The sequence below is a fragment of the Artibeus jamaicensis genome, unplaced genomic scaffold (assembly GCF_021234435.1).
Source record: "Artibeus jamaicensis isolate MK-2021 breed Jamaican fruit bat unplaced genomic scaffold, CSHL_Jam_final scaffold_537, whole genome shotgun sequence".
In the NCBI taxonomy this organism is placed as follows: Eukaryota; Metazoa; Chordata; class Mammalia; order Chiroptera; family Phyllostomidae; genus Artibeus; species Artibeus jamaicensis.
Window position 1 is genome coordinate 41,487,986 of NW_026522047.1, and position 16,965 is coordinate 41,504,950.

The following is a 16,965-nucleotide window of genomic DNA, read 5'->3' on the forward strand; positions in this document are numbered from 1 at the left end:
TGTAGTAGGCGTTCAGTAAAAATGTTTACTACATTCACGGTACTGTTGGCAGTGACTTCATGTGGGCTTGGTGGGTTTGGTGAATGCAGCCAGGCTGCTGGACAGGGAACCACCATTTGTTGCATGCTTAGTGTACACAGAGCTGGTCACCTGCATGACCCTGTGGAGACAGAGGTCAGGGATTCAGAGCCCCTTTACACTGGAGTAAATTGACGGGGCTGTGGGGAGGGGATCCTGTGTCTCTGTTTTGGGGAACTTCACTTTCGAGGATGGAGCTTGAACTGAGTCCCATTCGGTGTTGGGTTTTAGACTGGCCTGGAGGCGTAAGCTGAGGCTTAAGGAGCTACAAGACTTCGGAAGCTTTAGGGTGGGGCAGTTCTGGTTCCCTACCTGGCCTTGCAGCCTGCGGCAGCCTGAATCCCCTCACCCACTTGAGTACACTGCCCCGTCCCCCAACCCCCTGCACCGCTGCCCTACCATTGTTCCTGGAGGTGGGAACTGAGAGGGAGAGAGGACCTTAGCCTGGGAGCCACTTGCCTGGGGCTGTTTGATTTGATAGGACCTGTCCCTCCGGTTGTCTCCTCTCTCAGGTATTTGCAGTGTTTGTGTCCAGCACAGCAGCATGTAGCTGGGGATGGTGGGGGGTGGGACAAGATGGGAAGAAGGCCCAGGCCCCACCCTCTTCTGAGCTGGGGCACTGAGGACTTATTTCCTAGAGGAAGAGGCAGTGGCAATGGGGATGTGAAGGATGAATAGGAATTTGCCTGGGAGTTCGGCACATGCAAAGGCCTTGAAAGGAGGGCATAGGAGGTGCTCAAGGCCACCACCATGGTACCCAGAGAGACAGCCGGAGAGGAGAGACCAGACACTCCCAAACCGATGCTCAAATAGGATAATTTCAGATGGTTTTGGATGCTGTGAAAAACACATTATAAATAAAACAGGGAGAAATGATAGGGTGCCAGGGAAGATTGGCCGGAGCCCTTATTTATCCGAGACCCAAGTGGCAGAGTCCGAGCGTATGCTAGTCCTAAGAGGGTGTCTCAGGCATAGGTGACAGGCAGGGCAAAGGTTTGGAGGTGGACCAGGCTGTGGCGGGCTGAGGGGTTAGGCTTGACCCCCTGAGGGGTTAGGCCTCCAGTATCCACGGTGAACCCACAGGACAAGAACCCACAGGACAAGACAAGATGGAACAAGGCTGGCCACCTGCACCTGCCTCCCTCCAGGGGCTCTGGTTCCCTGGGGGCTGTTTCTCAAAATAAGGCCAAGAAATACAAATTCCGGGGGGAACTGAATGACACAAAGTATAAAATCAAAGCAAGTAAAAAGGTTCTCTGTTTTGAAAAATAAGTTCAGAAGAAAAAAATCTAAGAATGCTGCAGCGGGGTAGTTAAGAGCCAGGGTGTGGGCAGGCTGCCCAGGTTCGTGGGTAGGTTACTGAACCTCTCTGGACCTGTCTTTCACCCCCTACAAGGTAGGAAGTGCAGCAGTACCACTTCCTAAGGTTATTCAAGATGAAATGGGTGGGTAAGTGGACAGCGCTCGGTGGCAGCCATTACTGGATAGTGTTGCTTATTAAAATGATGCAGAGAAAGGCCATGGTATTATTACTCCTCACAATAACTGCCATCTCCCGAGGCTCTCAGCTCCCTCTGACTCGGTGCTCCCCTCCTGCACCTCAGCCCCGAGTGATGGTGGCGGGGGCCGGGCACCCATTTTGCAGATAAGGAAGATGAAGCCGGGAGAGGCAGCACCCAGTCAGCACAAGGCAGACAGGGAGGTGAGCCTTGGCTGTGCGTAATGACATGGTACTGCAGGCCGAGAGTGAGGCCTCTTCCTCATCTTCCTTTCTGTCTCCTCTGGCCCATTTCCCACTCTTGAGAGCCAGGAAGGCTTCTTTCCTGGGACCCTATAAGAAAAGTCACTGGAGTGCACACGTGGAGGGGGTCATGACCTGTGCTGTGCCAGTCTGGGGAGTAATTTTTACAAGACCCCCCAGAGAGCAGGGCAGCCTGGCAGAAGGTAAGGGATGGGTGGGGGCTGGCTTCTGGCCAGGCTCCATGTCCCCTTTTCTCCCAGGGTCCCACAGCCTGAGAACTTGCTCTCCGAGAGCCCCACTCTCCATCAGCTCCGTTGTTTTGACAGGTGACATCACCTCTTTGTGCCTCAGTTTCACCATCTGTGATACAGGATAAAAGCATTTCCCCATCAATGAGTGGATTAAATGAGATAGTACATGTAAAGTGCTTGGCACAAAGGGAGCACTTCATTCATTCAGTGAATACTTAACCAATTTCTGCTGTGATCTAGGCATTTGGGACGCCATTGTGAGCAAGACAGCAATCTCTGTCCTTGGAGCCGGTATTCTAGAGGGAGAGACGGACAGTAAACAGATAAAAATAAACCTAGGGATCACAAGTTAAGGCACAGAACTGTATCAGAGAAAGTGGTCTGCTGTGGGGCAGTGGGGTCACAGTTCCGCACAGTGTGGCGGGGAGGCCTCCCGAAGGAGGTGACATTGAGCTGAGACCTGAAGGAGCTGAGGGAGGGAGTCAGGTGAAGAGCTGTAGGAAGAAAGTTCCGGGGGAGAGAACAGCATGTGCAAAGTCCTTGCAGGAACGCAAGGAGGCCTGTGTGGCTGGAGCAGAGTGAGCTCCCTTTGTCTGATAGGTCTCATTAGATCCCCTCAGGGACGGAGCCAAACCTTCCACAGGGAAGGAGGCCAAGAATTCACCTTTTTTTGTTTCCAGTACAATTTGGTTCACTTAACCTGGGGTTTCTCAGTTTTGGCACTACTGGTATTTGGGTCTGGACCATTCGCTACGGTGGGGCTGCCCTGTGAACTCTGGAAGTGTTGAGCAGCATCCTTGGCCTTCGTGCACTTGAGCCAGGGGCATCTCCAGTTGTGACAGCCACTGATGTCTCCAGGCATCGCCAAATGTTCTCTGGAGAGAAGAATTATTTCCAGTTGAGAACCACTGACTTAAATCCATTTTGCAGATGGAAAAACTGAGTTCTCAAGAGACATAGCAACTTGTCCACAGGCTTAAACCATAGGGGTGTCAGATTGGGGCTCCCCACTGAAGGCTGGGGACCCTCAAATGCTCCAATGAATGTGCCATGACCTCACACCCATCCCCCCTGTCCCCTTCCTGCCAGGTGTCGGACATGGAGGAACTGACCATCTGGGAACAGCACACAGCCACGATCTGCAAGGTGAGGCCTTCTCTCCCTGAGGGGTTGCTCATGGAAATGGCAGTTGGTCCCCACGGGAGAACTTCTGTCCTGGAGGGAAGCAAAAGCTCATTCTGTCTCTGACTCCCCCTCAGGACCCCCACCGCGGCTTCGGCATTGCAATCTCTGGTGGCCATGACCGGCCTGGTGGGTCCGTGTTCGTGTCCGACGTGGTGCCCGGAGGGCCCGCTGACGGCAGGCTGCAGTGAGTACTGTGCAGCCTGGGTTTGGGCACAAGGAGAGGAGGGACCTGCAGGGGCCAAAGTGAGGGGCTGGGAAGTGCCTGGTGCCTTCCGGCTCTGCCAGCACAGGGCTTGGGGCTGGCAGTTGGGGCAAGGTCACTGATTCAGGCTTCCAACACAGTTCCTGGGCCAGAGTGGCTCCAGTGAGCTCCTGGACCAAAAAGTCCTGGAAACCATTTTCTAATGTTTAAATTACAGTTGACATTCAATATTATATTTGTTTCAAGTGTACAGCATAGTGGTTATACAGTTGTATCACTTACAAAGTAATTCCCCCAATAAGTCTAGTACCCACCTGACACCGTACATAGACATTCAATACTATCGATTGTAATCCCCGTGCTGTGCTTTCCATCCCTGTGACCTGGAAACCTCTCTTTGGCCAGAAGGGAGGAGAACCAGTGTTCTGAGCCCATGGGAGCAGAAGGCTCTGGGAGGTGTTTGGGGGAAATGGTTCTGGGCCCTGAGTGGCTGATGGGTGATGTGACTCAGCCCAGGACCAACTTTGGAGAAAGAAAGCTATGAAGCATAGGTAGGGAGAGAGAAAAGTAAGGGGGTGACAGAGGCACCAGTTGTAACCCCAACTTCCCTTCTCTGGTTGCACTGCTATGATTATAGTGCATTCTGTGAGCAGCAGCCCCATTTTACAGATGAGGAAACTGAGGCCCAGAGGGCTAAATGTCTTTGTGAGCCTAGGGACACCAAGGAATTAGACCAGGCAGTGCCTTCCCCGAAGGTGGGCTCTGGGAGGTGCGAGGGGTCCTGAGGGCAGGCCTGGGGAAAGGGGCTTCTGTGTGGGTCCTCGTCCTGGAGACCTGGCCTCTTCCATCAGGGTGGGGGACCAGATTGCCATGGTGAACGGCGTGTCCATGGAGAGTGTCAGCTCCACCTTTGCGATTCAGATACTGAAGACCTGCACCAAGATGGCCAACATTGTGAGTGGGGCCAGGCGGGAGGGGCAGCCCTGGCTCAGGGGCACCTGTGCTCCTGGCTAAGCCCCACTGGCCCTGCGGTGCAGGGGTGATATGAGTGTGAGCAGTGGGGTCTTGTTCCTGATTCACAGCTTGGATGTTGAGCCCAGAGTGGCTGGGGTCCCCCGGGGCCACCCAGTGGACAGGACAGAGCAGTGAGCTGGTTGCCCCTCCAACTCCCCTAATAGACCGTGAAGCGTCCCCGGAAGGTCCAGCTGCCCGCCACCAAGGCCAGCCCCTATGGCCCAGGACACCAGGACTCAGATGAGGATGGGCCCTGGCGGCACGAGGAGGCTGACCATGGCCGGGGCTACGAGGGCGACACATCCAGCGGCTCCGGCTGCTCCTTGGGCAGGCGCTCCCACCGGCCCAGAGCAGGCTGCCGGAGCCGGGCTGGCAACCATTCCAGCAGGAGCCTGGACAGGGGCTCTGAGGTCAATGGGCTGGCCTTGGTGTCCGGCTTCAAGCGGCTGCCACGGCAGGATGTGCGGATGAAGCCAGTGAAGTCGGTGCTGGTGCGGAGGAGGGAGAGTGAAGGTGGGCCAGCGGGTGTGTTGGTGGCAGTGGGGCTTGGCATCCCCACAGAAAAGGGCGGTCCCTTAGTGGGTGTGGTGGACCAGATGACATCCCCAAAGACATCCCCGTCCTGGTCCCAGGACCTGTGAACATGTTAGCTCATGTGGCAAAGTGACCTGGTAGATGGATGAAGTCAAGGCCCCTGAGATGGTGGTGGCTCTGGATTACCCAGGGGGCCCAGCGTCCTCCCTGCGTGCTCATCAGAGGGCGGCTGGAAGGTCAGAGTCAGAGGTGGGAGAGGCTGCGCTGCTGGCCATGAGGACAGAGGGAGGGGCCACGAGCCAGGGATGTGGCACCTCCAGAGGCTGGAAAAGCGGAAACGATTCTCCCTGCAGCATCCATGGAATGACAGCAGAATCCCTGCAGTGATACTCGTGTCCCATCAAGTTGTCAGTATCAGAACCGCCCCTGCGTGACAGGGAGGGAGCCGAGCCTGACCCCTCCCTGCCGCACAGCGGACTGGATGGTGGGAAAGGCCGGGAGCTCAGAGAGGATCCGACAGCCCCGATTCCTTCCAGGCCTTGCCTCCCGTTCCCTCCTCTCCCCACAGAGTTTGGGGTCAAACTGGGCAGCCAGATCTTCATCAAACACATCACAGATTCGGGCCTGGCTGCCCGCAACAGTGGACTGCAGGAAGGTGACCTCATCCTACAGGTGAGCCCAGGCTTCCTGTCAGGGGCGGGACAGGAAGATTGAGGCCAGAGGTAATGAGTGCCACTGAGTCATAGGTCAAAGTCAGCCGAGCTGGTCCAGACCCTTTTGACTTCTGCATTGTTGCCGGTTCCCAAAAGGTTGGAAGTGGCTTTCCCCTCTTCTCTCTCATCCCCTCCTCTGCTGCTAATCCACTGCCAAATGTCAGTTTCTAGTACCCCCTTGGGTTGTCTGTTTCTAGTATCAGAATCACTGGTCAGCTGGCTTCAGGTCTTGTTTGAAGACCTGCCCAAGACTGATGGTGCCGATGGGAGATGAGGTGTGGAGGAGCAGCTCTGCCTCAGGAGCTGGTTTCCTTCTGGATTCTGCTCCTGAGAATTTGTTTTTAGTGACTCCCAGTGTTTGATTTCCCAACTCTTTCCAGTTGATTACTTCTATTGCCTCCTCAGAATAATCTATTTCTAGTGACCCCGAGGACTTGTCTGTTTCTAGTAGCTTGGGGCCAACACTAGAACTACTAGAAACAGCTGGGTGGGCGACTGGAACTCACCATTTCCAGGGCTCCCGAGAACAGACGCTCCTGAGGGAGAATGTCAGAAAGGGTTCCTGGTGTGAGTGGAAGTGATGTACGTCCTTCCTAGGAATTCAGTTTCTGATCTGCCTCTTGATGCTTTTTCCCCAGTATCTCCTAGTTCTGGTATGTTTAAGTATCCTTTCCCTCTATTTTAATTAGACTCATTTCTAGTATTTGTTCCTAATATCTCATGAGAAATTTCCCCTTCTAGGGAGATAAGTCAATCTGTTTCTAGTTCCCCCTAGTGCTCCCCTCCTTAGAGAAGTGTCTGTTTCTAGAATCCTTGTGAAAGTTAGTTCTTGGTGCAGTTTCCTCTCACAGCAGGAATCCAGTTCTATCATTTTCTTTTGAGATGTCTGTTTTTAGTAACCCCAGGGGATTGTGTGTTTCTAGTGCCCCCACCAAGCGATCTGTTTCTAGTGTTCCCCTGTCTTTCATTAACTCACGTCCTCTCTTCCTTTCTATTTTCTTTGTAGATCAATGGGGTGTCCAGTCAGAATCTGTCGTTGAGTGACACACGGCGACTGATTGAGAAGTCAGAAGGGAAGCTGACTCTACTGGTGCTCAGGGACCGAGGACAGTTTTTGGTGAACATCCCACCAGCTGTCAGTGACAGTGACAGCTCCCTCCTGGAGGGTGAGGGGCCAGGAGGCAGGCCCTGGGGAAGGAGCTGAATGAAGGGCAGGGGAGGTGGTAGTACTAGGCAGGGCCAAGCCAGAGTTGGTGACCCTGTTCCCAAGAGGTTCAGAGAAAGACAGAAATTTGCTGAAGACTACACAGCAAATCAGGGTTGGAGTTACCTGTCTGAGCTTGACTCTGGTCTAGGTACCTTTGCTTAGAGGGGCCTTGATGTTCCCCACTGTGAAAATGAGTCCAATCTGGAAGACAGGACTGTGGCTGATGGGATGCCCTCTCCCCTGCAGACATCTCAGACCTCGGCTCAGAACTATCTCAGGCGCCACCATCCCATGTCCCACCACCACCCCAGCATAGGGAGCGGAGCCCCGATGCCAGCCGAACTGACTCCCCCGTGTACGTACCACCATTGATCAGAATGGTTGAGCAAGAGGGGAACGTGGGCATATCTTTTCCAACTGGGGGTCGCCTTGAGGGTCCAGTCCTGGTGGCCTGCCTGGAAGAGGCTTTCCCATCCACATACAGTCTTTCTTGCCCACAGCATGTGGCTTTTGGTTCTTGAGTACTAGGAGGACCAGATATGGATTGACAAACTAGAAAGAACTGAATTTCATAATGCATCCCAGAACACTTTAAAATATATACACCCTTTGACCCAGCAAGGCCCTTTTAGGGATTTCTCTTGGGAGCAAAATAGGCATGACTGTTTGCTGGGACTGGAGGCTGCTGGTTCATTATGATGATGTTTTATAAAAGGGAAACATTGGAATTATTTTGTATTAGTTTCCTGTGGCTGCTGTAACAAAGTGCCACGAATATGGTGGCTTAGGACAATAGAAATTGTCTTGCTTTTGGAGGCCGAAGTCCCAAACCAGGCTGTTGGCAGGGCTGTGCTCCCTCCGAAGGCTCCAGGGGAGAATTGGCTCTAGGCCTGTCCCCCGGTTTCCGATGGCTCTGGCACTCCTTGGCCCCTGCACAGCTGTCTCCTTCCCGAGTGTCATCACGCTGTCTTCCCCTGATGTGTCTGTCTCTCTGTGCAAATTTTCCTGTTCTCTTAAGGACACCAGTCATGTTGGGTTAGTGGCCCTCCCTGCTCCAGTATGACCCCTTCTTTACTAATTATATCTACAACAGTCTTATTGCCAAATACCATCACATTTTGGGATATTGGGGGTTAGGACTTCGGCAAATGAATAGTAAGGGAGCAGAATTCAATGCCTATAAGACATAAACGCTCAATACTTGGGGTTTATTTAGATAATGGGCACAGCACTTAAGCTTTCAGCATCCTGAGAAGCAGAGTTTGTATCAGTTACCTATGTAAATTACCCCCAAACCTAGTGGCTTTAAACAATAGTAAATATTTGGTAACTCCCATCATTTCTGAGACCCGGGAATTGGAGGCGGCTTAGCTGAGTGGCTCTGATTTGCAATCTCATGAGGTCGCAGTCAAAAGTTGTCTAGGGCTGTAGGCTTCGGGGGCGGACGACCCACTTCCACGCTCACTGCCATGGCTGTCGGCAGAAGGTCTCAGATCCTCATCAGGTGGGCCTGTCCTTCTGGTTCCCTCAAACGAACGGTGAGAGAGTAAAGGTGAACCCGATCTCAGATGTGTCGCACCTGCGCTGCCACTGCACTCTCTCGGTCCCACAGGCCACCCTCAGTTCACCGTGGGAGGGGCACCGCAGCAGAGGTAACCACCAGGAGGTGGGGGTCTCTGGGGCTACCTCAGAGGCCAGAGGAGGGCTCACCCCAAGGCCCCAACTCTTACTCCATTGTTGCCTCTTTAGGGCGCTAATTAATGCTGACAAAAGGAGATATGTGTGTGCTTAGCCCATAGTGAACGCTCACAGTGTGAGTGTCTCTTCCATTCTTTTTTTAAAAAGATTTTATTTATTCACTTTTCAGAGGGAAAGGAAGGGAGAAAGAGAGGGAGAGAAACATCAGTGTGTGAGGGAAACAGCAATCAGCTGCCCCTGGTACACACCCTGACCGTGGAATGAATCCACAACCCAGGCCTGTGTCCTGACTGGGAATTGAACCAGTGAGCTTTTGCTGTGTGGTTCGATGGCCAAACAACTGAGCCACACTAGTCAGGGCTCTTGTGTTTCTTATAAGGGCCCTAACCCTGTGGTGGGGCCCCACCCCGGTGACCTCATCTCAGCCTATTCACCTCCTGAAGGCCCCACCTCCTAACTCAATCCCACTAGGGGTTAGGGCTTCAACATACCAATTTGCTGGTGACTCGAACATTTAGTTCAAAGCAACCGCTAGAACTTTTCACTAATATTAAAACACTGAAATGACTATTTGCCGAAGCTTATTTCATCTCAGTCCAGCCCTGACTGAAGCCTTGACTCCACCCAGCCAACCCCAGGGCTCAGAGAAGGACCCTGGGGCTCAGAGAGGAAGAGTGATGGGCTTGCTATCCCACGGCTGCAGAGGGCAGAACCAGGACTTGAATCTGAGTCTGGATAAATGAAGTCTAAAAATCACCCCACCTCACATCTCCTCCCCACCAGGGAGAGCGCCCAGCTTCGGCAGGAAAGTTCCACGAATTCCAGAACCATCTCGGAACCAGGTGAACAGAGGGAGGGTGGGTGGTGACTCTGAGCACCTCTTCTCTGATTGTTCTAATCCCAGCCAGTGCAGCTGTGCCAGGCAGAGGGGGAGAGGTTGGTGCGGGCCTGAGAGGTCAGACAGTTCCCTGGGAAGGGCTAAGGGCTGGGTGACGGCATCCACAGGGTAGGGACACCCCATAGCAAAGGTTTGGTGGCTGGACTGGCCAGCGTGCTTCACAAACAGACCAGCCGCTCCCTCTCAGACACCCCCAGGCAAAGCAGCTATGACATCTACAGGGTGCCGAGCAGTCAGAGCCTGGAGGACCGTGGGTATGTGCCCCGGGGCGAATGCCCACCAGCTGGAAACCCCCCACATCTCTGGGCTATCTTCCCAGTCACCACACTCCCACCTTCCTGCACCAGTGTGTTGATGGGACCATCACAGGTCCCTTGTGGCTCTTTGGGAAACCAAGGCCCAGAGTGGGTGGGGCTCACCTCTTCGCCTTCACTGGACTGCCCTGCCTCTGCCTCCCCTCAGGTACAGCCCTGACTCTCGGGTGGTCCGCTTCTGCAAGGGCACCAGCATTGGGCTGCGGCTAGTTGGAGGCAATGATGTGGGCATCTTCGTGTCGGGGGTGCAAGAGGGCAGCCCGGCCGAGGAACAGGGCATCCAAGAGGGAGATCAGATTCTGCAGGTAACCTGGAGACGGCTGGCAGTGGGTGTGCTAGCATGAGGGTGGCACTCCCTGGTCTGTTACAGCCTGTGTCCCCCACCCCCGCCGGGTCTGCTGAGAGCAGGTGTGACTCACTGTCCATGTCTGTTGTCCTTATGACCCTGAAGGCTGGTATCTCTGACCTGCTGTCTGTGTCTGTATACCGTTGTCCCTGTCACGACCCTGTGACAAGTCTTGACTTGTTGGAGTGTCACATGACACTTGTTGGAGTGTCACGATCTTGTCACCGCTGTGACCCCCCACTCCCAGGCCTTGATGATGACAGCCTGCCAAGCCTCAGTTATTCGTGTACTAATGGCAGGTCCTGTGCCTGGGTTCTGGGCGAAGATCTTCATGTATCTGTGATGCCTGTGTTGCCACAGGCCGATGCCCCCATCAGCTGTCCCCAGTGGCGGGGACCCTTGAAAGCAGATCTGGCAGCAGTTGTGCGTGGCCTTTGTCCGGAGGGAGAGCTGGGATCTCATGACCAGAGCTTCATCCATCCCCTCCCCCTTCCCTGGCAGGTGAATGATATGCCCTTCCAGAACTTGACTCGGGAGGAGGCCGTGCAGGTCCTGCTGGGGCTGCCACTGGGCGAGGAGGTGGAGCTGGTGATGCAGCGGAAGCAGGACAGTGAGTTGGGGGAGGAAGAGGGAGCTGTGCGTGGCCCAGCAGTGAGGCCCACTCCCTGGGGACGGGTAAGGTCTAAGCGCCAGCCTCCTGGCTTAGAGCCTCTCCCTGTCCACAGTCTTCCAGAAAATGGTGCAGTCCCGCGTGGGCGACTCCTTCTACATCCGCACACACTTTGAGCTGGAGCCCAGCCCACCTTATGGCCTGGGCTTCACCCGTGGCGACGTCTTCCACGTGCTGGACACGCTGTATTCAGGCCCTGGGCAGAGCCACACCCGTGGGGGCCACTGGCTGGTGGTACGCATGGGTCGTGACCTCCGGGAGCAGGAGCGCGGCATCATTCCCAACCAGAAGAGGTGGGGACCACTCCCCACCCTCAGCGGGACTGCCCCCCTGGCCTCAGTTTTCCCGTGATGTCACTTGTTAGCGATGTCGAGGGTCCAGCCTGAGGAAGTGTGCAGAAGACTCGGGGCGGTGCAGCTGCACCTGCGTGGGTTTCCCGGGGCTGCTGGAACAAACCACCCCTGACCGAGTGGGTTCAGTCTGCACACGTTCTGGAGGTCAGAAGTCCAAAAGGAACGTTTCAGGGCTACAGTCCCTGCGTGGGCAGGGCTGGTCCTTCAAGAGGCTCCAGAGGAGAACATTTTCAGTCTTTTCGAGCTTCTAGAGGCACCGCATCCCTGGCTTGTGGCCCCTCCCTCTGTCCTCACAGCCAGCAGCACAGCCTCTCCCATCTCCCACTCTGACCCTCCCGCCTCCTCTTGTGGGGACCCTGTAATGACACTGGGTTCCCTGGGCAATCTTGGGACATCTCCATCTCAGGGGCCTTAACCCACCTGCAGAGTCCCTTTACTGTGGGAGGTGACAAGTACACAGGCCCTGAGACCGGGACGTGGTCATCTTTGGGGCTGTGACTGTGCTGACCTTGGAGCTCACTAATCTCCCTTCTTCCCAGGGCAGAGCAGCTGGCCAGTCTGGAGGCCGCCCAGCGGGCTGTGGGGCCTGGCGCCTCCGTGGCCTCTGGTCGGCGGGCGGAGTTCTGGCGACTGCGTGGTTTTCGTCGGGGTGCCAAGAAGACGACCCATCGGAGCCGAGAGGACCTGTCGGATCTGACCAGGCAGGGTCACTACCCACCATATGAACGTGTGGTGCTGCGAGAAGGTGGGACCCAGGCCGAGGGGGCTGTGGAACCTCAACTAAGCGTTAGGACTGTCTAGTATAGCCTTCAGAAGCCACAATGCCTATCTCTTTCCTTCCACAAAAATACCTACTATTGGTTATTTTAGGGCACAGAGGGGACAGGAAAGGGCTTCATTCCTTAAAAAATAATTCCTAGCCCTGGCTGGTGTGGCTTAGTTGGTTGGTGCATAGTCCGGTAACCAAAAGGCTGTGGTCTTGATTTCTGCTCCTGGTGTGTTTCATCCTCCGTGCGTATGGGAGGCAACCAATAGATGTTTCTCTCTCTCTTCCTCTGTAAAAGCAATGAAAAAAGTGTCCTTGGGTGAGGATTAAAAAAAGTAATTCCTATATCCAATAGAAATATGTGAGCCACATGTAAAATCTATAAAAAGAAATGGTTGAAAATAATTTTAATAATGTTTTTTATTTTTACTTAATCCTCACCCAAGAATAGGTTTATTTTTAGAGAGAGAGAGAGACGTCAGTTGGTCGCTTCCTGTACCCGCTCTGAGCAAGAATAGAACCTGCAGCCTAAGCGTGTGCCCCGACAGGATCGGACCTCAGCCATTTTGGTGTATTGGAGTGGTGTATGGGACAACACTCCAACTGAGCCACGTGGCCAGGGCGATAATTTATTTTTTAACATACTCTATCCAAAGTACTATTTCAAGAAATAATTCATATAAAATTATTAATGAGTTTTTTCACAACTATTTTTTTGCACTAAGTCTTAGAGATCCGGCATATGTTTTGACTCAGCACATCTTGGTTTAGACAAGCCCCATTTCAGATGTTCAACAGCCACACATAGCCAGAGGCTGCTGCACAGCAAAGGGGCGTTACTCATTTAGTGGGTGGTGCTGACTTAAAGGTGTGAGTTTGAAGTAAATAACGCCCTAAAAATATGTGCCTACTGTGAACAGCTATTCAGACCAAAATGTATCCATACACACTCACAGCAGAATTATTCCTAACAGCCAAAAGGTGGAAATAACCCAAGTGCCCATCAGCTACCAGTGGATAAACACAGTGTGGTCCATTCATACACTGGAATATTACTCAGTCACGAAAAAGGTACAAAGTGCCGATACTCGATACTCACTACAATGTGGATGGACCTTGAAAACATGAGGCTCAGGGAGAGAAGTCAGACACTAAAGGCCTCGTAGTGTTTCCATTTATGTGAAGTGTCCAGATCAGGGATATCCACAGAGGCAGAAAGTGGGGAAGGGGAATGGGAAGTGACTGCTCAGGTAAACAGGGCTTTTTTGGGCAGACATGAGAATGTTCTAGAACTAGATGGCAGTACTGGTTGCATCAAACAAAATACACAAGGTCACCCTAGGAGACCAAAGATAAACAGCTTCAGAAACAAGCTAGAATTGGGGTCAACAAATTATATCTCCCAGGCCAAATCTGGCCCACCAGCTATTTTTTTTAAATATTTTATTTATTTATCTTTAGAGGGAAGGGAAGGAGAGAGGGAGAGAAACATCAATGTATGGTTGCCTTTCGTGCATCCCCTGCGGGGAACTGGCCTGCAGGGAACCGGCCTGCAACCCAGGAATGTGCCCTGACTGGGAATCAAACCGCGATTGTCTGGTTCCCAGGCCCGTGCTCAATCCACTGAGCTACACCAGCCAGGGCTCCACCAGCTATTTTTATACAGCCTACTTAACTAAGAATGGTATTTACATATTTTATTAAAGAGTCTTTTTTTTTTTTTTTAAGACAGGGGAAGAGAGGGAGAAAGACAGGGAAAAAAACATTGATGTGTGAAAGGGACATTGATCGGCTGCCTCTTGCACATCCCCACTTGGGGACCTCGCCTGCAACTGAGGAGTGTGACCTGAATGGAATTGAACTAATGACCTTTAGGTTTGCACGCAGGTCACCACTCAATCCACTGAGCCACACCGGCCAGGGTGGTATTTACATATTTTAAACAGTTGAAAAGAAGTTATAAAATTTTTTGACACGTGGAAAGACCTGAAAGCTGCAAGTTGAAAATGCAAGTTCACAGCAGTGTTATTCACAAAAGCAAAGAGGCGGAAACAACTGAGTGCCCATGAATAGATGGAGGGATAAACACAATGGGGTCCACCCAGACAATGGAATGTTATTCAGCCTTAAAAAGGAAGAAAATTCTGCCCATGCTCAACACAGATGAAACTTGAGGACGTTACACTCATCTAAATATGTCAGACACAGGACAAATGCTATGTGATTCCACTCATAGCAGGTCCCTCTATGTTGTGAACGTACTAAATGCCACCAAATTATACACTCTACAATATACAAGTGAAAACATTAATTTTCATGTTATCCATGTTTTATTACAATTAAAAATAAACACACTGGCACAAAAGCAGCACATTGAGCCTTTCCCTGCCTGAGAAGGGGCAAGGGGAACAGCCTTATTTAGACTTCAGGAAGAGAAGAGATTAAGCTTTTCCCCAGTCTCAGGGGAGAAGGGATTAAAACCAGGTGCAGAGGCCTGTAGAAATACTGCGGGAGGATGGGAAGAGCTGCGCGCCCAGGATAAGAGAAGGCTGAGCTGCCTTCAACAGCTGCATCAACATCCGGATGAAAAAAAAAACTTAAAAATCAGAGGCTGTCACCTTAATTTCTACACCCAGGCAGTGAAAGTTTAGAAGTATGAATGTATTGAGCTCTTGAGAGAGAGAGAGGGCTAGCAGGAGAAAAGGAGAAGCCGTAAAGGGGGGACTGGCTACTCCCTTCCTCCCACCAAGATGTCTCCTGCACCTGTTTCTACACTGGTGAAAGCACCTATTGGTTAGTCCAGAGGGCTGCAAATTCTTGCTGCAAAGGGCTGCAGAGTAACTTAGTTTGTGGGCCAGTTTCCTTCACAACTACTCCACTCTGCAGGAAGGCAGCCAGAGATAGTGCATAGATAAATGGACATGACTGAATGTATGCCTGCCAATAAAACCCTAAAGAAACAAGCAGCAGGCCAGATGTGGCCCTAGAATTGCAATGATAGTTTTGCTGACCACTGAGTTAGTTAGGTTTAGCTGCTCTAACAGAGACCCCAAGTGACAGCTGCATTAAAAGTTTCAAGTAACAGTCCCAGTGTAAGCATTTGAGTGTGGCCTGGCTCCTTGTTTCAGGGATCCAGGTGACTGGCCTCATTTTTCTGCCCGTGTAGTCCAAGATGGTGCACTGGTACCCACATTCCAGCCAGCAGGAAAGGAAAAAAGAACAGGGACAGTTCTTTCCTTGAAGGATATAACCCCAAACTGCACACATTAATTCTGCTTGCACCCCATTGGCCAGAACTTAGTCACATGGCCACCCCTAGCTACAAGGGAAGCTGGGAGATGTAGTCTTTAGCTGAGCAGCACGGGCCTGGCTAGCTATGAAACTATAAGGGGAAGTGGAGAGTGGTCGTGCAAGAACCTAGCTAGCAGTCTTTGCCACAAATGGGATTCTGATTCTTGTCATTATTTCTTGGTCCCTCAGCCAATTTCAAGCGCCCAGTGGTGATCCTGGGACCCGTGGCAGACATTGCTATGCAGAAGTTGACTGCTGAGATGCCTGACCAGTTTGAAATCGCAGGTGAGAAACCAGGTTCCTTGGCAATCCTGTTGGTGAATCATTTCATAACCCTTTCCCAGCCTCTGGGGCTGAGGCAGCTTGAGAAGGGCTGCTAACGTTGTTTGGGGTAAGTTAGAACATGAATCACTAGCACTCATTCTAATGTCCAGACCAGACATCCTCAATCAATCTTGGTGTCTGGCCGGATAGAGCTTCTAAGTTTTTCTTAACACAGTTCACCAGTCAATGAGCCAATGTGCTTGCTGTTCCTTCCTTCATTCAAGAGACTTGTTTACTGAGCTATGGACACAGAGTCCAACAACATACACAAGTCCCCCAGGGAAATCAAAGATGAACAGCTTCAGGAACAAGCTAGAATTGGGGTCAACAAATTACATCTCCCAGGCCATATCTGGCCTATCAGCTATTTTTGTACAGCCTACTGAGAATGGTATTTACATATTTTAAATGGTTGAAGTTAAAAAACTTTTTGACACATGGAAAGAACTGAAAGCTGCAACTTGAACATGAAGGTTCACAGCAGCATTATCCACAACAGCCCAGAGGTAGATACCACCCAAGTGTCCATGGACAGATGAAGGGAAAACACAATGTGGTCCATCCAGACGAGGGAACATTACTCAACTTTAAAAAGAAAATTCTGACCCACGCTGCCTTATGCTCAATGAAACTTCAGACACAGGACAATACTGTGTGATCCCACTCACAGGAGGCCCCCAGAGGAGTCAGAGCCACAGAGACAGGAAGTGGTTCCTGGGGCTGGGGAAGGAGGAGGGGGAGTTAGTGTGTAATGGGGCAGAGTGTCAGTTTGAGAAAATGAGAAAGTTCTGGAGATGGATGGAGGTGATGGCTACACAATAATAAGAATGCTACAGCCCAGACAAAGGCCTAGAGTTGGGACCAAGCCTGGGAGAACAAATGTCTGGAGCACCCACTCTGCATCAGGCTCCTGACCCTGTTGGTTGTTGGCTCCATGACTCTGAGCTGGTAACCTTATGACCCTGAGGCTGTTGGGACAGTAACAGCCTTGCCTCCTCAGGAGGAGTTGAGGGCTAATGTCAGGAAGGGACACAGATCAGTAGCATTGGGCACAAGTCCAATGAGAGCTCCTGCTGCTGCTGTTGGGATTCCTCTCAAGGGCAATGGGGAGCCATGGTGGGATCTTGAGCAGGGGAGGGACAGGTAGACATGAATTTGAGGGGCCAGGAGACTGCCCACCTAACAGCTGCTGGTTGCCTCTCCCCTCCACAGAGAGCGTGTTGAGGACTAACAGCCCGTCTAAGATCATCAAACTGGACACCGTGAGGGTGATTGCGGAGAAAGTAAGCGGGACTCTGCTGTGGGTCCCTTTTCACAGATCAGGAAACTGAGGCCCAGGCATCCAACCTGTTCTTTCCCCATGCCCTCAAGTGTGGTCTC

General features: G+C 52.2%; 1 protein-coding gene across 2 annotated transcripts in view; it reads left to right on the plus strand.

The window, feature by feature from the left end:
• Nucleotides 1-16,965, plus strand: part of TJP3 (tight junction protein 3) — a 28,791-nt gene that overhangs the window by 8,763 nt on the left and 3,063 nt on the right. For both annotated transcript variants that reach the window (XM_053658629.1, XM_037165175.2), the window contains exons 2-16: nt 3,160-3,216; nt 3,330-3,439; nt 4,309-4,411; nt 4,636-4,984; nt 5,574-5,677; nt 6,725-6,884; nt 7,172-7,280; nt 9,407-9,465; nt 9,709-9,775; nt 9,984-10,140; nt 10,683-10,791; nt 10,907-11,144; nt 11,744-11,949; nt 15,451-15,546; nt 16,798-16,868. In XM_053658629.1, the coding sequence (XP_053514604.1) occupies nt 3,169-3,216; nt 3,330-3,439; nt 4,309-4,411; nt 4,636-4,984; nt 5,574-5,677; nt 6,725-6,884; nt 7,172-7,280; nt 9,407-9,465; nt 9,709-9,775; nt 9,984-10,140; nt 10,683-10,791; nt 10,907-11,144; nt 11,744-11,949; nt 15,451-15,546; nt 16,798-16,868 (1,986 nt within the window). In that variant the 5' untranslated portion in view covers nt 3,160-3,168. The remainder of the gene's footprint in view (nt 1-3,159; nt 3,217-3,329; nt 3,440-4,308; nt 4,412-4,635; nt 4,985-5,573; nt 5,678-6,724; nt 6,885-7,171; nt 7,281-9,406; nt 9,466-9,708; nt 9,776-9,983; nt 10,141-10,682; nt 10,792-10,906; nt 11,145-11,743; nt 11,950-15,450; nt 15,547-16,797; nt 16,869-16,965) is intronic.